Here is a 23,905-nt window from a genome sequence, read left to right as displayed (position 1 = left end):
CTTATGAGGAAAGGTTGAGTGGGCTGGGGCTTTCCTCTTTGGAGTGGAGGAGGATGTGAAGTTACTTGTTAGAGGTGTATAGGATGATGAGACACATACATTGAGCAGCCCGGGACTCTTTCCCCAGGGTGGAAATGACTCGTGTGAGGGCAGCAAAATGTTCAGATGATTAGAGGAAAGTATTGGGGGAGGTGGAATATCAGAGGTAGTTGTTGTTTACATACAGAGTAGTGAGTGCAGGAGTGGTGGTAGAGGCAGATACGTTAGGGGCATTTTCGAGACTCTTAGATAGGCACATGGGTGAAAGAAAAATGGAGGAATATGAGGGAGGGAGGAAGGGAAGGATTAGATGGAACGGAGTGCGTTAAGAGGTCAGCACATCATGATGGGCTGAAGGGCTGACAATGTGGAGTACTTGCTCAGAATTGAGGGGAAGACACGGCTTTCTGAGGACCGAATGGCCCTGCCTTGCTGTTGAATATTCGCGTTGTAGCTGGGCAATGATGCAGGGGTCATTATGTGCAATTAGAATGCTGTTTCCTTAATGGATTATATTCCCAACAGAAGCCTTTCTCCTTCTGCCCAATTACTTAAAATTCACGACTGTGTTGATGAAAGCAATGGCAGGTATATCAGCTTGAGCTGAAACAGGTCAGTGACTCTAAGTGCCATTAACCTAGCAGTGATGGAAGCTTGCCGGCAGTAGATCCTGCTGCTTAAAGTCAATTTGCTGTTGCATAGAGCTGGAAAGTTGTATTTCACCTGATCTTTTGAGTCTGTGTATGGGAACCCCATAGCCAATGTCTCCTCCTCGCTGACAATCAGCACGGGTGCACCTCAAGGACACGTGCTTAGCCTACTGCTCTGCTCTCTCGACTCACTCGTGACTGTGTGGCCAGGCACCGCTCAAACGCCACCTATAAATCCGCTGGTGATGCCACCGCTGCTGGCTGAATCTCAGACGGTGACAAGGGTGCACGAGTCAGACGGAAAGGCTGGTTGAGTGGTGTCGCAGGGACATCCTCGCTCGTGATGTCAGCAAGGTGAATGAATTGTTGGTGGACTTCAGGAAGCGCAAGTCAGAGGAATGTGCACCAGTCCTCACTGAGGGATTGGCAGTGGAAGTGGTGAGCGGTTTTCAAGTTCCCGGCTATCAGCGTCTCTGAAGATCGATCCTAGGCCCAACACATAGAAGCAATCGTGAAGAGGGCTCTATAGTGGCTTAACTTCATTAGAAGTTTGAGGAAATTTGGTATGTCACCAAAGATTCTGGCATATTTCTATAGGTATAGGGTATACTGTTTAATCTTTGATTTGCGTCATAAATGCACCTTATTATTTGATAATTTATCTGTGGTGATATTACTTTGTGTGTGAGTTACAGTTCTGTGCAAAAGACTCGGGTGCCTAAGGCTATTGCACAGTACTGTAGTAATTTTATGTATTGCACTCTACTGTTGCTGCAAAAAAAAACAAATTTCATGACATCTGTGAGTGATGATAAACTCGATTCTGATCTGGGTCTCTATTGTGGACCGAGAGTGGGAAGGGGGCAGGGAGAGGGGAATCATGGTTGGGAAAAGGGGTAAGGAGAGGAAGTACCAGAGAGACATTCTGTAATGATCAATATTCCAATTGTTTGGAATCAAATGGCCTTGCCTGGTGTCTCAGGACTGGGTATGTCTGCACCCACACCACCCCACCTGGCATTCCTCCTCTGCCACCTGTCCCATACCCCTCCCGCAGCGCTCCACCCTCACCATTCCCAACATCCTTTGCTCCTTCCAGATTTACAAACTCACTCTCTGCTCCACGGTGACAAATGTAGTACTGTGTAAAAGTCTTAGGCACATGTGTGTAATTTGATTAGACATTTGTTCATTCAAATAATTGTCTGTGGATTATATGTGAATAGTATTGAGCATCACGTTACCACGTGACACCTGCACAGCTCGCTTGAAGTAAGCAGAAGTTAGACTCGCATTTCAGACTGCATTTGTTTAACGTTTTGAGCTCACAAAACACAGCCCTTCCAGCTGGTAGAGGTGGGGGCTTTGCAAAGTGTGATCCAAGGAGTTAAAGTCAACGTGGAGTTTATTGTCATTTCTACAAGTCCAGGTACGCACAGGTACAATGAAAACCATAATGATGGCAGCCACACAGGAGCATGGTGAGCGGCATTCACAAATAAAGCACATGTTGAATACCCCTTCACCAAGAGAAAAACAACTCCAGCAAAAGAAGCCCATTGCTCTGCGTTCTGTTCATAGGGCTGCTGTACCGAGTTAGTGATCGGGGTTGTGCTGGTTGGTTCAAGGACCGAACGGTTGAAGGGAAGTAGCTGTTCTTCATTTATTTATCTATCCCTCCCTCCCCCCGTGACTTAGTTTTGGAATTGGTTTATTATGGTCGCGTGTACCGAGTTACAGTGAACAGCCTGTCTTGCATACTGTCAGATCATTCCACAGTGCACTGAGAGAGAGCAAGGTAAAACAATACCAACGCAGAACAAAGTGTAACGGCTACAGGCGAGGTGAAGTGTGGGTAGACAATACGGTGCAAGATCATAATGAGGTGGATTGTGAGGCCAAGAGTCTGATAACAGCGGGATGGAAGCTGTCCTTGAGCCTGGTGGTAGGTGCTTTCAGGCTTTTGTAGCTTTTGCCCGATGGGAGAAGGGAGAAGAGAGAATGTCTGGGGTGGGTGGGGTCAGATTATGCTGGCCGCTTTACCATGGTGGCAGTGCCCAGGCCTGAGAGCGTATCAAAGTGGCCAAATTGGACAGGTCTGCTGTAGAGCGAGGCAAGGTGGCAGTGCCCGGGTGCGAGAGCGTATCAAAGTGGCCAAATTGGACAGGTCTGCTGTAGAGCGAGGCAAGGTGGCAGTGCCCGGGTGCGAGAGCGTATCAAAGTGGCCAAATTGGACAGGTCTGCTGTAGAGCGAGGCAAGGTAGCAGTGCCCGGGTGCGAGAGCGTATCAAAGTGGCCAAATTGGACAGGTCTGCTGTAGAGCGAAGCAAGGTAGCAGTGCCCGGGTGCGAGAGCGTATCAAAGTGGCCAAATTGGACAGGTCTGCTGTAGAGCGAGGCAAGGTGGCAGTGCCCGGGTGCGAGAGCGTATCAAAGTGGCCAAATTGGAATGGTCTGCTGTAGAGCGAGGCAAGGTGGCAGTGCCCGGGTCCGAGAGCGAGGAACGACCGGAGGTTTGGTTGATCTGAGCACTGGGCCAGATTGAAAAGGTCAGGGTGTCGGGCCAGTTCAGCTCACTGCTCCTCAAGGTTCACTCATCTCTGCACTGAACAGAGGCTGTGGCCTGTAACTAATGGGCTCCTGGATTGTCTGTGACTGGCTTCGTAGCCGTGAACCCAGTTCCATGAACTACAGTTCTGAATGTTATTTGCTTATTTTTATTGTTTGCACTTTTTGTTTTTTTTCCCCCTGCACACTGGGTGCTTGACAGTCTTCAAGTTTTAATGCTTAATTGTGCTTTTTGTTATGTGGCAGCCTGTAAGAAAGACGAATCTCAGGGTTGTATATCGCATGCGTACTTTGACGTGTAGACAGTGTCCCTAGAGAGGAGGATGGTTCCTGTGATGTGCTGAGCTGTGAGCTCTCTGCAGTCTCAGGCTGAGTTCTGCTCCCACACCTCGGTCTCATGATTTGCCAGGACAACGGGCAGTGGTCAGGAGGAGAGCTTCTCACCCCCGAAGTCTCATAACACAACCCATGGGCTCCAGTTTGACGTTGGAGATCCCACTAAGCCTCCTCTGCAGCACTGCATCATGACCTCTGATGGGTCCAGTCTGCCGGTGGAACAGGACCCACCCTGGTTCTGGCGGCCGCAAGGTTTCACTCTTTCAGGATGACCATTTCCCAGTTTAGACACTGTCCCCGCCAGCCTCCGGCAATCCTTGAGGAAAATGTTTTGCAATGTTGACCATCTGGATGAGGTTTCAAATCTCCTGCCTTTGATCCAAGGATGCAGGCCCCTAGATCCTGGCCTCTCAACCGTCCAACAGCCCACAACAGTGCCCTAATGGTACTGTTACTGGAAGTGGTTTATTATTGTGACATGTAACCAGTTAAGTAAGAAATATAAGCCGTCCATACAGGTGATTTTCAAATACATTGGTACCTTGAGATAATATAAGGGAAAAACATTAACAGAATGCAGAATATACACTCAGTGGCCACTTCATTAGGGACACTTGCGTGTTAATGCAAATATCTAATCAGACAATCATGTGGCAGCAACTCAATGCGTAGAACATCCAGACGTGGTCTAGAGGTTCAGTTGTTGTTCAGATCAGACTGGGGAAGAAATGTGATCTGAATGACTGGCTGCAGAATGATCGTTGGTGCCAGCTGGGTGGTTTGAGCATCTCAAACTGCTGATTTCCTGCGATTTTCGCACACACCAGTTTCTAGAGTTTACAGAGATAGGTGTGAGAAACAAAAATAAACAGTAAGTGGCAGTTCTGTGGGTGAAAACACGCACAACACGCTGGAGGAAGTCAGCATCCGTGGAAATGAACAGTCAAAGGTCTCAGCCCGAAACGTTGACTGCTCGTTTCCACGGGTGCTGCCCGGCCTGCTGAGTTCCTCCAGTGTGTTGTGCGTGTTGCTTTGACCCCAGCGTCTGCGGTGTATCTTGTGTTTACTGTGGGTGAAAATGCCTTGTCAATGAGCAAGGTGAAGGGAGAATGGCCAGACTGGTTCAAGCTGACAGGAAGGCGGCAGTAACTCAAATAACCGCACGTTACAGTAGTGGTGTGAACCTCTGAATGCACAACACATCGAACCTGGAAGTGTATGGACAGCAGAAGACCACAGACGTACAGTCAAGAGTGATAGGGTGTTGTGTTACCGTGACAGAGAGATGCCAGAGGAAGATTGTGAGCTCATCATGCTAGGGGACCTTTCAGTATTCTCGCAAACGCGGGGTAGAAGATGTCTTTGAACCTGATGGTATGTGCTTTCAGGCTTTCGTATCTTCTGCCCGATGGGAAGGAGGGGTCTCTGTTGGCTGCTTCACTGAGCCAGCAGGAAGGGTAGACAAGATTTAATGGAGGAGAGGCTTGTTTTGGTGATATGCTGAGCTGTGTCCAAACTACCTGCGGTTTATGATCGTGTGGGGAGCTTTGGGGATGAGGATTAAATGAGTCTCCAAGCTGCAGGTTGGATCACAGAGTTGTATGCTGTGACGGTGAAGTTTCTGCACACTAACATGTCCCTTTCTCTCTTCCAGGGTGTTTAAGAAGTCCAGTCCGAACTGTAAGGTAAGAGATTTGTTGTTTCGTATCCGTCTGCATCAGAACACAGATAATATTCATACAATGTAGCCAGCTCGTCGTTCTCCAGAGCTTCCACGGTGGGATCTCACCACCAGGCACACGTTTCCCTCTGCCCCTACCTCCGTTGCTTTCCAAAGGGATCGCCGTGTCCGTGACTCCCTTGTCCGCTCGTCTCTTCCCTCCTAGCACCTATCCCAGTGACGCCCACTGCCCCTTCACCTCCCTCACCACCACTCAGGGCCCCAGGTGAGGCAACACTTCTAATTAGCTGCATCACTGTCTGATATTGGGGGGGGGGGGGGTGTGGGGGTCTGCTGCGCTTGGCCAAGTGGTTAAGGCTTTGGGCTGGCAATCTGAAGGTCGTTAGTTCGAGCCTCAGTCGAGGCAGTGTGTGTGTCCTTGAGCAAGGCACTTAACCACACACTGCTCCTGCACGTTTATAGCGCAGTGGCAGCAGTTGGTGCAGTATGGACAAGACAAGACGTAACCGAAATAAGCTGCAGAAAGTTGTGAACTAGTCACATCCATCATGGGCACTAGCCTCCCCAGCATCCAGGCCGTCTTCGAGGAGCGATGCCTGACTAAGGCGGTATCCACTATCAAGGACCCCCATCTCCCAGGTCATACCTTTTTCTCATTGGAAGGAGGTACATCAGGAACAGCTTCCCCTCTGCCATCCAATTTCTGAATGGACGTTGAACCCATGAACACTACCTCACTGCTGTTTCTATTTCTATTTTGCACAATTACGTAATACATGTATATACTGTAATTCATAGTTTTCTCCTATCATTATGTATTACATTGTACTGTTGCCATGACACATGCCGGAGATATTAAACCTGATTCAGGTTCTGATTGACTCTGACCTGTGGGTCTGTCGGTCTCCTCTACGTTGGTGAGATCCGAGGCAGATTGTGGGACTGTTGCGTCAAGTATCTTCACTCTGTCTGACGCAAAAAGCGCGATTTCCCACCGGCTGCCCATTTCAGCTTAACTTCCCCTTCGCACACCAAGATGTCACTGCACGGCCTCCTCTGTTGCCACAGTCAGGTTGAAGCAGCAACACCTCGTATTCTGCCTGGGTAGTCTCCAACCAGTGAGTCACTCCCCTCTGTCTCCCCCACCTCTTCACTCCTTTTCCATTTCCCATTCTGCTTCCCCTCTCACCCCACCCTCATGACTTGCCCATCACCTCCCTTTGGTGCCCCCCTCATTCCCTTTTTCCCATGGTCCAAGGGGGAAAAGTCCTCCCTCTGCCTCTTCCATCTGTTATATCCCACCTTCTCAGCTCATCTCCCCTCCCTCACCTGGTCTTGTTCTCCTCCCCCTTCTCCCCACCACCTTCTCATTCTGGCGTCTGTCCTCTTTCCCTCGGGCCCTGACGAACGGTCTTGGACTGCAACGTTGATTGTTCATCTCCCTCTACGGATGCTGCCCGATCTGCTGAGTTTAATTTAATTTATTTATTTATTGAGAGACTGCAGGGGAGTATGGCCTTCCACGCCTTCGAGCTGCATCGCCTAACAACCCCCGACTTAATCCAAGCCTAACCGCAGGGCAATTTACCAGCCTTTGGACTGCGGGAGGAAACCGGAGCAGCCGGAGGAAACCCACACAGTCACAGGGAGAACACAGATTCCTTACAGGCTGTGGCGGGAATTGAACCCATGTCGCCTACACAGTAAAGCATTGTCACCCTTTCCACCAGCATTTTCTGTATGTTGTTCATTAATTTATCCACTTTCATGTCCCCTGGACTTTGAAGTTGTTGTAGTTAATCTGGCAGCCCGTCTGTGCACAGCAAGATCCCACCGACAAACGGGAGTTTGATGATTTAGGATGTAATGCACCAGGCACGGAGGGGAAGCCGACTGCTGGGAGAGCTCAGCGGGTCACACAGTATCTCCAGGGGGATGTCGTCCTGTCTGGCCGGGTTCCTGCATCAGGACTGAGAAGGGAGAGGAAGCAATACAGAATGAGGGACGGGTGAGGTAGCGTCCGGTAGGTGAGAGGTGGATCCAGATGGGGAGGGGATTGTGGGCAGAGAAGTGTGTGTGTGTGTCGTGGACACTAGGGTGTGCGTTACAGTAAATTATTACATTTATTTATTGTTAATACATGTGGTGGGGTGGGATTTGCCTCTATCATAGGAGGTGGAATGCACTTTTTCCCCCCGCTAGCCTGCAGGTCAGCCTTGGGGAAGGTGTAACACCTGCTTAGCCCCCACCTCCCTCAACCTAGAGTTGCTCAAAGGACTGGCTCTTTAAAGGGGGTTTAGATCAGGAGAGAGGTGGACAGGTTTGGCTTTGTGTGTGTGTGTGAGGCCCAGTGGGCTGGTTTTTGATTGCGTGTGTGTATTTGAAATCAGATTCAGATTTATTTATCACGTGTACATTGAAACGAGCAGTGAAGTGTGTCGATTGTGTTAACAGCCAACACAGCCGAGGGTATGCAGAGGGCAGCCACACATTCTGGTGCCAACGTGGCATGCCCACAGTGCTCAGCATAACTACACAGGACACAGCAAACAACAAAACAACCGCCCCCACACACTGTCCTCCAACTCCAGGACATGCCTCCTGCCTCATTTGCGTGTGAGTGGGTGTTTGTGTGTGTCTAGTTTAGGTATGTGTGCACACATGCGTGTGTTTGGTTTTGTGTGTGCATATCCGTCCACTCATTTCTTTCTGGGAGTGTTTACATGCTTGTGTGCACGTGTCGGTGTCTGGGCGTTACGGAGGAATTTCCATTGCTAGATCTCCCGAGTGTGTGGAGTAATTTTACCTTTGGTCGTGTTTCCTCTGTCAGGAGTCGATACTGATTGCAACCTGCTTGTTTACTTTTTGATATCAGTGTGGATTTTGGCAGCAATTATCTGTGGGCTCTTTCTCCTCAAACAATCAGTCACTTCAACATCCTGAACCCTCCAGTAAAAGCAAACCACTAGGCTCTTACTTGCTAACACTTTGCAGCCGAGACTGTTATCACTCAGCTGCTTGCTTCCTGATGTGTTGAGGTGTGATACTCCTGCCTGATAGTTAAGCTGTGTGTCAGTAAGGAAATTGCTGGAGGGATGTTGATGTGAAATGGGTCAGGAAGTCAAATTAAAATAGTTGTGGTTGGTGGGGGTGGGGAGGAGGTGGTTCCAGAATCAGGGAAGAGGTAAGATGGAGGTGGGTGTAGAAGCAAGAGGGGTTTCCAGAGAGGCAGATGAGTGTAGGGATTGGAGGGGGTTACAGACTCAGGACAGGGTGTAGGGGCTAGAGGGGGTTACAGAGACTGGGAGGTACATCGCAAGTCAGTTTCTCCCCCACCACAGACATAGTTTAGACTCCACATTAAGAACTGGGGAATGGAACTATTGGAGGTGTTCAGTATTGATACTGGCCTTTTGGCCATTCGTGCCTATCCTGGTCCTCTTTGCCTGCCGATACTCATCCCGGTTTCCTGCGTTCAAACCATACTCTGCTCTGCCATGCCTATTTAAGTATTTGTTTAAATGCTTTGTGAAATGTAGCAATTTAGACTTTTTAACAAAAGCCTGGTAGAAAAGGGTGACACCTCAATGGAATGACTAGATGTCTCCATGCAACAGAAAAAGAGACGATTTGGCCCATTGAATCCTTCCTGGCTCCCATTACCCCACTGATATTCCCTGTAGGTAATTTCCCCCCACAAAAATGGGTTGTTGATGATCAGTGTGGACTAAAAAGGTCTCTCGAGGTAACTTTGAGTCATGGAATTGCTGCAGAACAGGAACAGGCCTTTAGGCCCATCTAGTCTATGCTGACCCGATCTTCTACCTGGTCTCACCTACCTGCATTCAGACCATAACCTTCCAAACCCCTCAAGTCCATGTACCTATCCAAACTGTGCTTAGTGAAACGCTATTACAATGCCAGCTCTGGGTTCGATTCCCGCTTCTGTCTGTGAGGAGTTTGTACTTTCCCCCGTGATCATGTGGGTTTCCTCCGGGTGCTCCGGTTTCCTCCCACAGTCCAAAGACGTATGTTTAGGGTTAACTTGTGGGCATGCTGTGTTAGCATGAAGAGTGTGGCAACACTTGCAGGCTGCCCCCCAGCACAACTGATTTGATGCAAACGATGCATTTCGCTGTGTGTTTCGACGCACGTGTGACAGACCTTTACCTTTAATTGAACTTGTACCGACCACTTCTGCTGAAGAAATTTCCCCTCTGGTTCCCCTTGAGTGTTCACCTTTCACCCTGAACCTATGACCCCTAGCTCTAGCCTCACACAACTTGGCTGGGGGTGAGGGGGGGAGGGGAGGAGGGATATCTGGCATCTTGCATCCTCCAGAGGCTAACTGGTGAGTTTCTGCTCTGTGGTGACCCTTGGGATGTTGGTGGTGGGGAAGGGAAGAGACGAGAGGGCAGGTGTGACATTATCTCACTCTGGTACACCGTGTACAATTGGAGGTGAGGCAAGCGTGTCTTCATTTAACGTACCAGAGTAAGGAACAACATGAACCATCTGGCTTTACCTGTCCTCCATCTTCTTAACCCTCCAGTTAACCGTTTACCTGGGAAAGCGAGATTTCATCGACCACCTGGAGCACGTGGATCCCGTTGGTGAGTCTCCAGGTTCTCGTTCTGTTCCAGGGGTACTGCTTGGTGGGGGGCAGTGGTGGGTTGGGTTTGCTTCTTGAAGGCAGACAACAGCTTTGGGAAAATGGGAAGTGTTTGGGAGGGGGAGCTTGAAGGAATTTACCATGATTCTGGTGTTTCTGCAGACAATGGGGCTTATTACTGGTACTTCATAGCTGGTATAGACATTGTTGAGAGTGTGAACAAAGTCACTGGAGAGACACTGAGCTGGTGGATATAGAAGTCTTTACTGAGCAAAATGAATAGGCATATTTGAGAAAGTACATCACATTGTTATACCCTTAGGATCAATAATTATAAAGTTTCAATAGTTACAATGACATCATTTACTTCAATACTTTGGTTTGACAATGCTTCATTTAAGTTGTACATCTTTATTCAAAAACCTTAATCTTCACACCAACACTCCAGGCACTCTATTTTGAATGTTAATCATCGTTGCTTCGCTGGTTGCATTCATGCATATGCAGACATCTCAGGTGAAAGGGTTTGCAGCCAACTCCATTCTGGAGCTCGAAGAACACCACTGTTCAGAGCTGCAGTTCAAATTCACTCTGCAATCCACCTTCAGGTCTGAAGACTGGTTGCTGTTGAAATTAATATTTGCTGTATACCTTAACCCCAGAATATGTTCCAACAGATTCAGTGGGCTGAAGAGTCTGTTCCTTTGCCATGTGACTTTGAGGAATGTTTGAACCACCTGAAGAAGTTGAGATTATTTTCATAGAAGCATAGAAAACCTACAGCATAATACAGGCCCTTCGGCCCACAACGCTGTGCCGAACATGTACTTACTTTGCCTAGGCTTACCCATAGCCCTCTATTTTTCTAATCTAGGAGTCTCTTAAAAGATCCTATTGTTTCCGCCTCCACCACCGCCGCTGGCAGCCCATTCCACGCACTCACCTCTCTGCATTTGAAAAAAAACAAACTTGCCCCTGACACGTCCTCTGTACCTACTTCCTTGGGAGACATTGAAAGGGATCAATATAAACATAAGAAATAAGAGCAGGAGGCCATCCAGCCCATTGAGCCTGCTCCCCCTATCGATAAGATCACAGCATGGAGGCAACTTTGCCTTTTCCCCAGAACCCTTCATTCCCTTGTAATGCAAAAGCCTACCTAACTGTGCCTTAGCTATATCTGTTGAAGTAGCCTGACCAGAGATTTCCACAGATCCAGTATTCTCTGGGAGAAGCATTTTCTCCTCATTTCTGTCCTAAATCTACTCCCATGAATGTTGAGGATATGCTCCCAAGTTCTAGTCTCACTTACCAGTGGAAACAACTTTCCAGCCTCTCTTATCTATCACCCTCATACTTTTGTGTTTTCATAAGAGCATTCTTCTGAATTCCGGCAAGTACTGTTCCAGATGACTCAATCTCTCCTCACTGACTAACCCTTCGTCTCAGAAATCAGCCTGATGATCCTCCTCAGCACCAACTCCAAAGCCAAGTGCATTTTCCTTCAAATAAGGAGACCGGAACCGTGTGTGGCCTCACAGATCAGAAGATATAGAGGCAGAATTTGGGCCATGGCGTCTGCACCGCCATTTCATCATGGCTGATCATTTTTCCTCTCAGCCCCAATCTCCTGCTTTCCCTCTGTCCCTTCATGCCCTGACCAATCAAGAATCTATCAACCTCTGCCTTAAGTATACCCAAAGATTTGACCTCACCTGTGGCAACAACTTCCAAATCTGTACAGTTGCTCTTAAGTTCAATCCCTCTAGCAGTTAAGGCCACATTCCATTCTCTGGAGTTTTCCATGGATTCTCTGCTCTCAGGGAAAAGTAGTTTCTCCTCTTCTCCATCCCTTAAATCTTAAGGCTATGTCCTCTAGTTCTAGCCTCAACTACCAGAATTCACTGGATTTGAAATTGTAATTGGGATAAACTGGGAAGAGGGACTTTCCCAGATGGGGGAAGAGACAAGAACCAGGGAACTGAGTAGGGAGGCAGTCAAACAGTGGCACAGTAGCAGAGCGGGTAGAGTTTCTACCTCCAAGTGCACAGAGACCTGGGTTCAATCCTAACCTCCGGCATTTTGTGTATTTGGAGCTCTCCCTGTGACCGCATTAGGATTTTGCCCCACATCCCAATACCTTGTGGGGTCCGTGGGTGGGTGAAGGGTTAGAATCTTCACGGAAAAGGGTTACAGGCACTGTTCCCTTTAAGCTGTTCAGGTACGCAGCCACGCGGTAACTGAAATGCCCCCACGCACATAGCCTCCCTTGCCGCACAGCTGGGGTAAAGACAGAAGAAAAAGTTTATGAAAGGTGAAAGATTTTCTGTGTTGTGCTATATTCCATTAAACCCTACAATTAATAAATAAAATCAAAAGTATTTCATTTTTCATTTTAAATATTCATCGCATGCATATTACAAAAAAACACACCTAAGTTGCCGTGCAGTGTTCAAGATGTGTGAAATTTTCTAATCAGAGCAATGGTTGGTTATAGGGAAAGGTGGTGAGTGGGACCGGAGGTGAGCTAGCAGAGATTCAATGGCCAGCATGGCCTCGGATTTGAAAAAGGATCAAAACACACACTAACCTCCGCTCCATTCCCTCTTCCAGATGGAGTTGTCCTGGTCGACCCTGAATACCTGAAGGAGAGGCGAGGTGAGTACAGACATTGGGGTCGTCCGTTAGTAGTGGGGAATCTGACTCTGTGTACTGTTCACCTACACCCCTCTCCAGTGTACAGTGCACCCCCCAGTGTACGGTCCACACCCTCCCCACAGCACACTGGAGATGAGATGGTGAGCTTACCACCAAAACATTGACACTGTCCTGTTCTGGAGCCAGAATCGGACCCAAACGAAGGCCGCTCTGGCCCTCGAAGCCTGCTGCCCCTGATCTATAGACTCGGTCATAATTCCTGCTTGTTCCCCATTGGCCCTAAACATCTGCGTATTTACCTCCCCATCTGGCAAAAAAAAAAGCATTGGCCAATCTTGGATCCTCTCTCGATCTTCATCTCCGTGGATTTAAGCTGAAGAGAATTCTACGTGTTCCCAACCACTTAGGAAGAAATTTTTGCTCGTCTCTATCCAGTGGGCGATCCACCCCAAATCCCCTTTGTACTGGCCACCTCCATCATCACAGCACCCACCATCTCTGTGAGGCCACCCTCTGCTAATCCCCACATTCCATGGGCTGGTTACTGGCAACCAATACCTGTTACCGGTAACCAATGCTGGCCAGATATGAATAACCAACTCCCCTTATGATTGCCAGTGCTGGTCCCTGTTAACGGGTCATTGGTTACCAGTGACCTATCCATGTTGTTAGGAACGAGGGCCAGTTACTGGTAGCCCATGCTAGTTACCAATAACAAAACCCATTCTGTCTGCCCCTGCTGGTTCTCAGTTATCACAACTGATGGCATTACTATTGGATAGTGCTTGGTTACTGGTAACTGGTGCTGGTTATCAACAATGGATTCCCATCCCATTTGTCTCTGATTTGTACTAATTAGTGATATAAAGGGTTTATTTTGGTTACCAACAATCAATGGTGTTGTTTACTTGACTTGGCCAGTGCTAGTTAGTTACCAGTATCTAATACCCAATGCCCATGTTCTTTGCCCATGCTGTTTACTAGTCACCTGTGCTGGTTCCAGGTAACCAGGGCTTGCGCTGATTATGGGTAACAAGTACCCATTCTATTTTTCCATGCTGGTAACTTGTAACTGTGCTAGTTACCCGTGCTGGTTCCCAGTAACCGACACCTGCACCATTTTGCCGCAGTCTTCGTCACGCTGACCTGTGCCTTCCGCTATGGACGCGAGGACCTGGACGTGCTTGGCCTCTCCTTCAGGAAGGATCTATTCATCGCCACGTTCCAGGCCTTTCCACCCCTGCCCGAGGAGAAGAAGCCCCTGACCCGCCTCCAGGAGCGGCTGGTGAAGAAACTGGGCGAGAACGCGTTCCCCTTCTTCTTCACGGTGAGCCCAAGGGAGGGAGAGAGGTGCCCCTGGACCAGAGCTTAAATCGGGGCTTTGTGTGTAGGGCGAGGATCCACAGGGGTGGGAGCTGTTTACGAGGAGGTTGCCTGCACTCGGAGAGTCTGAGTTATAGGGAATGGACTTTATTCCTTGCGAGGTGGGAGAATGTGGGGTCACCTTATAGGGGTATACAAAATAATGAAATAGTTCTGTTTTCATCACTGTATGGACATATAGTGACCAGCTTGTCTTGCATACTGTTCATACCAATGAAATCATTACACGGTGCATCGAGGCAGAGCAAGGTTAATCAATAACCGAATGCAGAATAAAGGGTAACAGCTACAGAGAGAGTGCAGAGCAGGTAAACGATCGAGTGCCAGATCATAATGAGGTGGATTGGGAGGCCAAGTGTCCCATCTTATCATACATTCATTCTCCTCCATGGATGCTGCCTGCCCTGCTGAGTTCCTCCAGTATTTTGTGTGAGTAACTCGTGTTTATTTATTGAGGTACAGCCTTTCCGGTTTTTCAAGCTGCACCGCCCAGCTGCCCTTGATTTAACCCAGCTTAAATTGTGGGACAATTTACAATAACCAAACAACCTATAAACTGGTTCATCTTTGGACTGTGGGAAGAACGTCCCCAGGACATGGGTAGATGAAGTAAACACGAGAGGTTCTGCAGATGCTGGAAATCCAGAGCAGTGCTCACAAAATGCTGGAGGAACTCAGCAGGTCAGGCAGCATCCATGGACATGAATAAACAGTTGGTGTTTTGGGCCGAGACCCTTCCTCGGGACCAGAAAGAATCGTTTCCCAGTCTTTTTCCCAGGGTTGGGGAATCAAGAACTGGAGGGCACAAGTTTGAGGGGAGAGAGAGTTAATAGGAACCTGAGGGGCAATTTCACCCAGAGGGTGGTCTGTAAATGGAACAACCTCCCAGTGAAAGTGGTTGAGGCAGATACCCATCCAGGTGTCTTTTAAATGTTGTTAACGTAACTATTTTAAAGCCATGAACAAATGCCATTAAGCAAAGGGTCCGTTGTCATTTAACTATATGCATTTATACCGTCAAACGAGACGATGTTTCTCCAGACAAGAGTGCAAAGCTCAGTAGTGTACAGAGCACAATATAACATATAATGACTTGGGAAAGTAAGGATAAAGTGTACAAATGGATTACGCATAAATAAAGTGGATAAATAAAATATTGCAAAACACAGAACAGATTATCTCGTGACACTTTGAACCTGATGCAACAGGGAGTTCAGAAGCCTAATGCCCTGACCGTTGTCTTTATGTATCGCAGTCTCCTGCCTGATGGTAGAAAGTCAAAGAGGATGCTGGTTGGATGGGATCCTTAATAATACTAAGGGCCCCGCACACGCAGCCCCCTGTCCTCGATGGATGGTAGGCAGATCCCCATGATCCTCTTGGTCATTCTCACAGTCCGATAATCGACAGATGGAGATGTATCTTGTCGGGATGCTTTCAGCGGTGCTCTGATAAAGTGCAGTTAAGATGGTTGAGGGTGGGTCTCTTCCCTCAATCTCCTCAGGAAATGGAGGCGCTGCTGTGTCGCCTTGTTCAGGGAAGTGATATTAAGGGACCAGGTGAGGTCATCCGTAATGTGACCTCCCAGGAATTTGGTGCACTTAACTCTCTACAGACGAGCATGTATTCTCATATGAAAGGGTAAAGCACGGCTTGTAACAATTTAAATGTATACAGAGCTCTAACTTGGAATGTATGCGTTCGGTTAGGGGTAGCATTGAAATATCACAAATATTTTTTAAAAACCTATTTTAAAAACTTTATTCAAGGGATTAAAAATCCTCAAATTAAAAATAATGGGGGCAAGATAACTTGCACACAACAAGAGGACCACAACCTTGTTGTGGCTTGGATGCTTGTGTGCCTCAATGACCTGGACAGCTATGTCGGCTGGAGTCAGGGCTTAGGGTCACCCATGCCAAACAGGTCAAAGGGTAGAGGCCAGTCTAAGAGTGGTTCACCAGCCCTCCAGGTTTGGGGGTTCAGCTCAGGGCTAACAACCCTGACTGGCCAAACAAAACAGCAATGAAGAATCTTTCTACGTCTGAGTGTGACGGTATTCCTGAGTCTCCACCGGGGACTTGCCTGACTGACAGGAGTGAAAACCGAGGGGAAGCTACTGACACGATGAAGGAAGCCCTGAACACCGTCAGAGATGGAGGGGCTTTGCTGCTGCCCCACACATTAGGCAAAAAAGCAGAACGGTGCCTCTATTTTGTGGAGTGTAGAGACTTTACGCGGGAGGGGAACGATTTACAGGGGTACGGAGGGGGTTGCTGCTTCAGCCAGAGGGTGGTGTGTATCTGCAAGGAGGTATGCCAGAGGAAGGTTCATTAACATTTCAAAGACGTTCAGATGGGTACGTGGATGGGAAAGCTTTAGATCAAGGGATCACAACCTTTTCTTATTCCATGGACCAATGCCATTAAGCAAGGGGTCCATGAACCCTGTTTGGGAACCTCTGGTTGGGGATATTGGGCAAATGGGGCCAGCTTAGACGGGATCTCGGTCTGCGTGGAGAAGTTTGGCCTGTTTCTGTGCTGTATTATGTAATGTGTCGTGGGGCTTTTATTGAGGGGGAGTTAGGTGGGGAAGATGAGGGTCTAAGAGAGTGAAGGCTGCTGTAGATGGGGTCGGGTCTGAGGGGGAGTTTGTGCTGAGGTGGCGGAGGGGCAGTAGGTAAGTGCAGAGTGGTGGAGGGCCCTGGTTAGGGAGGAGTGGGTGTGCTGCGTCCTTTTTTGCCAAGAGTAGTAGGGGAGGTGGTAGGGACCAGGCTGAGGGGATAGGTGTGTGTGTGGTGGGGTTGTCGTAGGGAGGGCAAGGGGGTCTCTGCGGGAACGTTGACGGAGCAGAGCACGCGGTGAAGTGGCCAGCGGGAGGGGGATGCTAGAAACTGGGTGTAAACACCTCTGCTCCCCTCTTCAACACCCCTCATGTCTCCACAGCTGCCACAGAACCTGCCGTGCTCAGTTACACTACAGCCAGGGCCGGAAGACACTGGCAAGGTAGGGACACCCTCACCATCCCCTCGCACAGATTCCGAAGGTGCTGAAACACCGAGTAATGCATGTGTCTCCCCTTAACCTGCCCTCACCTTCCCCGTCCTCCCTTCCGTGCCCCGCACCTGGCTTTCTCCTCCCCCAACTTTTCTCCCTCTGTCTCCCACTCTCTATTCCTCTCTCCCTCCCCCTCCCTCTACAATTTGCCCCACACTTAAGCTCACGCTTTCCGTTCCCCTCCCGCCCCCATGTTGTGCATCTAATATTTCTATATTATTTAATAAATCTTGTAAATATAATTGTTTGATTAAGCATTCTAGTTTACAGTTCATTTGTTAGAATATGTAAATTGCACGTTTTCATGACATTACCAAGTGATACGTGCGCACCTCACTTAAAGTAAACTCAAAGTCAGTCCCACATTTCGGACTCCGTGTTTTCCTTTCAATTCGTTTAATGTTTTGCATTTTCAAAACATAATATATTCCCCCCCCCTCCTCATTTTCTCCCTCCCTGCCCTCTCTCCCTTTCTCCCACAGGCCTGTGGTGTAGATTTTGAAATCCGGGCCTTCTGCTCGAAAACCATGGAGGAGAAGATTCACAAAAGGTAGACTCGTTTGTTAAAAATAACCTTTTGGGAGATTGGGCAGCAGGGAGATGCAGTGCGTCTGATTCTGAACCCTGGGGGGGGGGGGTTGTGTGTGTCTCTCGCCTCGCTGGGGGGGGCTGTTGGTGAGGGGGGAACGGCTCACCGTGGGGGAGTGGGTGGGCTGTCAGTGAGGGGGGAGCGCTGCACTGCAGCAGGGGGTGGGGAAGGAGCTGTACCTCTGATAATCTATCTGTTTATATCCGTGCAGGAATTCCGTGCGGCTGGTGATCCGGAAGGTGCAGTATGCCCCGGAAAAGCCCGGACCCCAGCCCATGGCAGAGACTACCAGGAACTTCTTGATGTCTGACAGATCTCTCCACCTGGAGGCTTCGCTGGACAAAGAGGTCAGTCCGGGGTGAGGGAGAGAGGGAGGGGGGGCAGTGATAAAGAAGCACAGATAGGGTAGAATGAGGGGACAAGTGAGGACCAAGAAGGAGGGAGTGGGGCAAATGAAGGGAGAGGAAGAGGTGGGGAGAGAATCAGAGATGGGCAGTGAGGAAGGGAGATGAAGGAATGCAGAGAAAGAGAGGTAGAGCGAGGCAGAGAGGAGAAAGAACAAGAGATGGGAAGTGAAGTAGAAAGAGAGAGGCAGAGTTGGGGTGAGTGAGAGAGAAAAAGAAGTGGTGAGTGTGTGAAAATGCCAGAAGTGGAAGGGGTGAGGGAGAGAGGAAAGCCGGGATGGGGTAATTGGAGGGAAAGCAGGGAGGCACTAATGGGCCAAGTGGTCTAATTCTGCTCCTATAACACGGTCTGTGATGTCTGCTGTTTAACCCGCGTTGCACCCTCCCCTGCAGCTGTACTACCACGGGGAGCCAATCAGCGTCAACGTCCACGTAACCAACAACTCGACTAAAACCGTGAAGAAGATCAAGATCTCGGGTGAGTGCCCCCTCCCGAGGAATGAACAAAGCCATTCCAGCCCTCTTTGCACCCTGGCTTGCGTTCTGACGTCGGGTGTTCTGGACTAAGATGGGGAGAAATTCCTTTACTCGGGTGGGGGGATTATTGGAATTCTCTTCACTGGAGGCTCGATCGCTGGGTCCAATCGAAATGCAGGTTGAAGAGATTTTGGGATATTAAGGATCGGGACATACCGAGGACACTTGGGGTCCAAGTCCACAGCTCTGAGAAAGTGGCTGTGCAGGTTGATGGGTGGCAAAGAAGGTGTCAGTACTGCATTGTGTTCAAGAGATTACGTTATGTTACAGCTTTATAGAACTCTGGTTAAGAGGATGGACTACAGCAGCTGAAGACCACAAACTCAGTGGCGACTTCATTGGGTTTCGGAGGTACCTCGTGGCATAGGTACCGTTAGAATTAGAAATTGGAATAGGTGTATTTTTGACACATCTGAGGTACAGTGAAAATCTTGTCTTGCACACTCTTCATACAGATCAGATCATTACACAGGGCATCGAGGTAGAGCAAGGTAACCCAATGCAGAATAAAGTGTAACAGCTACGGAGAGAGTGCAGTGCAGGCAGACAGTAAGATGCAAGATCATGAAAAGATAGAATGTGAAGTCGAGTCCACTTTATCCTACTAGTAAACTATTTAACTATCTTACGACAGCAGGGTAGAAGTGGTACGTGCTTTCAGGGTTTTGTAAATTCTGCCTGAAGGAAGGGGGAGCGTAGGTCAGGGTGAGTGGGGTCTTTGATCCTGACTACTTTACTGAGACAGCAAGAAGTGCAGACGGTTTGTGGAGGAGAGCTTGGTTCCTATGATGTCCACAACTCTATGTGGTTGCTTGAACTGGGAAACTCAGTGTTCGTACAGTGGATTGTAACGTGGAAGGTGTTGAGCTACACACACAAAGTTCTGGAGGAACTCGGCAAGTCGGGCGGCATTGGTGGAGGGGAGTAAACAGTCGACAGTTCTGGCCGATACTCTTCTACAGAACAGAGAGAGTGTCCAGGGTGTGCCTTTGATTCTGCTGGCTGCTTTACTGGGCAGTGAGAAGTGTGGGCAGAGTCCGTGGAGGGGAGACTGGTACCCGTGATGTGCTGAGCCGTGTCCACAACTCTCTGCAGTTTCTTGCGGACATGGGCAGAGCAGTTGTCATACTTTGTGGATGATGAAGTAGGTTTTCAAAGCTTGCAGAGAGATTTAGGCCAGTTAGAAGAGTGGGCTAAACGATGACAGATGGTGTTTAATGCTGATAAGTGTGAGGTGCTACATTTTGGTAGGAATAATCCAAATAGGACATACATGGTAAATGGTAGGGCATTGAAGAATGCAGTAGAACAGAGTGATCTAGGAATAATGGTGCATAGTTCCCTGAAGGTGGAATCTCATGTGGATAGGGTGGTGAAGAAAGCTTTTGGTATGCTGGCCTTTATAAATCAGAGCATTGAGTATAGGAGTTAGGATGTAATGTTAAAATTGTACAAGGCATTGGTAATGCCGAATTTGGAGTATTGTGTACAGTTCTGGTCACCGAATTATAGGAAAGATGTCAACAAAATAGAGAGAGTACAGAAGAGATTTACTAGAATGTTACCTGGGTTTCAGCACCTAAGTTACAGGGAAACATAGAAACATAGAAAATAGGTGCAGGAGTAGGCCATTCAGCCCTTCGAGCCTGCACCGCCATTCAGTATGATCATGGCTGATCATCCAACTCAGAAAGGTTGAACAAGTTAGGTCTTTATTCTTTGGAGCGTAGATGGTTGAGGGGGGACTTGATAGAGGTATTTAAAATTATGAGGGGGATAGGTAGAGTTGATGTGGATAGGCTTTTTCCATTGAGAGTAGGGGAGATTCAAACAAGAGGACATGAGTTGAGAGTTAGGGGGCAAAAGTTTAAGGGTAACATGAGGGGGAATTTCTTTACTCAGAGAGTGGTAGCTGTGTGGAACAAGCTTCCAGTAGAAGTGGTAGAGGCAGGTTTGGTATTGTAATTTAAAGTAAAATTGGATAGGTATATGGACAGGAAAGGAATGGAGGGTTATGGGCTGAGTGCAGGTTGGTGGGACTAGGTGAGAGTAAGCGTTTGGCACGGACTAGAAGGGCCGAGATGGCCTGTTTCCGTGCTGTAATTGTTATATGGTTATATGACAATAGAGATTATGGAGCAGAATCTCTGATGCTAACTCTTTCAGAACCCTAGGGTGCAGTTCATCTGGTCCGGGTGACTTGTGTACCTTTAGGTCTTTCAGCTTTTTGAGCATCTTTGTAATCATAACTGCACTCACTTCTCTTCCCTCACACCCTTAAACACCTGGCACACTGCTGGTGTCTTCCACAGTGAAGAGTGATGCAAAATACTCATTTAGTTCATCAGCCATCTCCTTGTCACCTGTTATTTCTCCGGTCTCATTTTCTAGTGGCCCTATATCCACTCTCATCTTTCATTTTTTACATATTTGAAAAAGCTTTTACTATCCACTTTGATAGTTTGCTAGCTTGCTTCATATTTCATCTTTCCCCCCTCATGATTCGGTTAGTTACTCTCTGTAGGTTTTTAATTCCCAAACCCCTGTCTTCCCACTAATTTTTTTTTTGCTTTGTTGTACAAAGCTTCTGCTTTTACAATAGCTTTCACTTCCCTTGTCGGCCACGGTTGTACTGTTTTGCCATTTGAGTATTTATTTGTTTTTAGAATGCATCTGTCCTGCACCTTCCTCATTTTTCCCAGCAACGCATGCCATTGCTGCTCTGCTGACATCCCTGCCAGCATCTCCTTCCAATTCACTTTGGCCAACTCCTCTCTCATACCACTGTAATTTCCCTTACTCCACTGAAATACTGCTACATCAGACTTTACTTTCTCCCTATCAGATTTCAAGTTGAACTCAATCATATTGTGATCATGGCCTCTGAAGAGATCTTGTACATTAAGCTCCCAGTCCAGTTTAGCTGATCCCCTAGTGGGCTCAACAACAAACTGCTCTAAAAAGTTATCTCTTAGGCATTCAACAAACTCACTCTCTTGAGATCCATTGCCAACCTGATTCTCCCAATCTGTCTGCATGTTAAAATTCCCCTTGACTATCATAACATTGCCCTTTTGACACGCCTTTTCTATTTCCTGTTGTAATCTGTGGTTCACCTCCCAGATACTGTTTGGACGCCTGGAAATGACTGCCATCAGGGGCCTTTCACCCTTGCAGTTTCTCCACTCAACCCATAAGGATTCAACATCTTCCGATCCTATGTCACATCTTTTTAATGATTTGGTGCCATTCCTTACCAGTAGAACCACACCACCCCCTCTGCCTACCTTCCCATCCCTCTGATACAATGTGTAACCTTGGACATTCAGCTCCCAACTACAACCATCCTTCAGCCACGATTCAGTGATGGCCACAACATCATACCTGGCAATCTGTGAAAACGCAATAAGATCATCCACAAAATGCTGGTGGAACACAGCCAGCCAGGCAGCATCTTTTCGGAGAAGCGCTGTCGACGTTTCGGGCTGAGACCCTTCGTCAGGACAGTGCTTCTCCCTATAGATGCTGCCTGGCCTGCTGTGTTCCACCAGCATTTTGTGTGTGTTGTTGTTTGAATTTCCAGCATCTGCAGATTTCCTCGTGTAAGATCATCCACCTTGTTTCTTGTACTCCATGAACTGAGATATAACACTGTATTTGCTTTCCTTTTTGATTTATGCATCCATAATGATGCACTGATACCCACTGCAATTTTCTCCTGTCATCTGCCTGCCCTTCCTGACAGTCTAACTGCATGCTCTCTTTGCTTTTTCACCATCTGACCCATCCTGAGTTCCTTCACATTAGTTCCCAACCCGCTGCCAAATTAGTTTAAATCCTCCCCAACAGCTCTAACAAACCTGCCCGCGAGAACATTGGTCCCACTGGGGTTCAGGTGCCTTTTGTACAGGTCATACCTCGCCCAGACGAGATCCCTACGATGCTGCGGTGGTTTAACTCTTGGCACTTCTCTCTCAACAGTGCGGCAGTATGCAGACATCTGTCTGTTCAGCACAGCCCAGTACAAGTGTCCGGTGGCCCAGCTGGAGGCTGAGTGAGTATCGAGCGAATCTCCCTCCCTTGCCGTCGGTTTTCGACCCATCCTCCCCTCCCACCCTCTCCGTTGCCAGGGGTGACCCCAGCCATCCTTGTGAATGCGGTGCGTGAAGCTATCGCCAAGTTCTACCTCCTAGTTCAGAGGTCCACTCCCCCCCCCCCTTTAAAATGCCACATCAGATCATCACTGGTGCAGCCAATTGGTTTTTGAAGTCACATAATTAGTTACATCGAGATCTGTTTTTCAACAAGGTGTTTCAATTGACTGTAGTAAAAAATACACCTGTATCTGGAAGGTCCAGCTGCTGGTGAGTCAGTATCCTGGCAAAAACTACACCACAAACACAAAAGAACACTCCAAGCAATTCTGCGAAAATATTTTTGAAAATCACAAGTCAGAAAATGGATAGAAGAAAATTTCCAAGTCACTGAATATCCCTTGGAGTGCAGTTATTTCAATCATGAAGAAATGGAAAGAATATGGCATGGCTGTAAATCTGCCTAGAGCAGGTCATCCTAAGTGAGCATGCAAGAAGGGGACTAGTAAGAGAGGCCACCAAGGGATCAATGACAACCCTGGAGGAGTTACAAGCTTCAGTGGCTGAGATGGGAGAGACTGCGCATACAACAACTGTTGTCCGGGTGCAGCTTTATGGGAGAGAGGTAAAGAGAAAGCCACTGTTGGAAAAAAAAATCTCACATGGAATCTCAGCTAGAGTTTGCCAGAAGGCACGTGGGAGACTCTGAAGTCAGCTGGAAAAAAGGTTCTATGGTCTGATGAAACCAAAATAGAGCTTTTTAGCCATCAGACTAAACACTATGTTTGGCATAAGCCAACCGCACACATAGTCAAAAACACAGCATCCCTACCGTGAAGCACGGTGGTGGCTGCATCATGCTGTGGGGATGCTTCACTGTACAGGCCCTGGAAGGCTCGTGAAGGAAGAGGGTAAAATGAATGCAGCAAAATACAGGGAAATCCTGGAGGAAAACCTGATGCAGTCTACAAGAGAACTGTGACTTGGGAAAAGATCTGTTTTTCAGCAAGACAATGACCCCAAGTGTAAAGCCAAAGCTACACAGGAATGGCTTAAAAATAGCAAAGTTAATGTCCTGGAGTGGCCAAGTCAGAGTCCAGACCCAAATCCAATTGAAAGTTTATTCTGGACTCGAAAAGGGATGTTCATTCATGATCCCCATGCAATCTGACAGTTTTGTAAAGAAGAATGGGGGAAAATTGCAGTGTCCAGATGTGCAAAGCTGATGGAGACCAATCCACACAGACTCCAGGCTGTAATTGCTGCCAAAGGTGCATCTACTAAATACTGACGTGAAGA

At 48.0% G+C, this 23,905-nt stretch overlaps 1 protein-coding gene across 6 annotated transcripts in view; it reads left to right on the top strand.

The window, feature by feature from the left end:
- Positions 1 to 23,905, top strand: part of LOC140729303 (arrestin red cell) — a 111,911-nt gene that overhangs the window by 75,182 nt on the left and 12,824 nt on the right. For all 6 annotated transcript variants that reach the window (XM_073048914.1, XM_073048913.1, XM_073048915.1 and 3 more), the window contains exons 2-10: positions 5,247 to 5,277; positions 9,826 to 9,886; positions 12,499 to 12,543; positions 13,674 to 13,870; positions 16,872 to 16,931; positions 17,465 to 17,532; positions 17,783 to 17,918; positions 18,369 to 18,453; positions 22,494 to 22,566. In XM_073048914.1, the coding sequence (XP_072905015.1) occupies positions 5,247 to 5,277; positions 9,826 to 9,886; positions 12,499 to 12,543; positions 13,674 to 13,870; positions 16,872 to 16,931; positions 17,465 to 17,532; positions 17,783 to 17,918; positions 18,369 to 18,453; positions 22,494 to 22,566 (756 nt within the window). The remainder of the gene's footprint in view (positions 1 to 5,246; positions 5,278 to 9,825; positions 9,887 to 12,498; positions 12,544 to 13,673; positions 13,871 to 16,871; positions 16,932 to 17,464; positions 17,533 to 17,782; positions 17,919 to 18,368; positions 18,454 to 22,493; positions 22,567 to 23,905) is intronic.

The sequence above is a fragment of the Hemitrygon akajei genome, chromosome 6 (assembly GCF_048418815.1).
Source record: "Hemitrygon akajei chromosome 6, sHemAka1.3, whole genome shotgun sequence".
Taxonomy (NCBI): domain Eukaryota; kingdom Metazoa; phylum Chordata; class Chondrichthyes; order Myliobatiformes; family Dasyatidae; genus Hemitrygon; species Hemitrygon akajei.
Note: the sequence above shows the minus strand (reverse complement) of the source record. Positions and strands in the feature narration are given on the sequence as shown.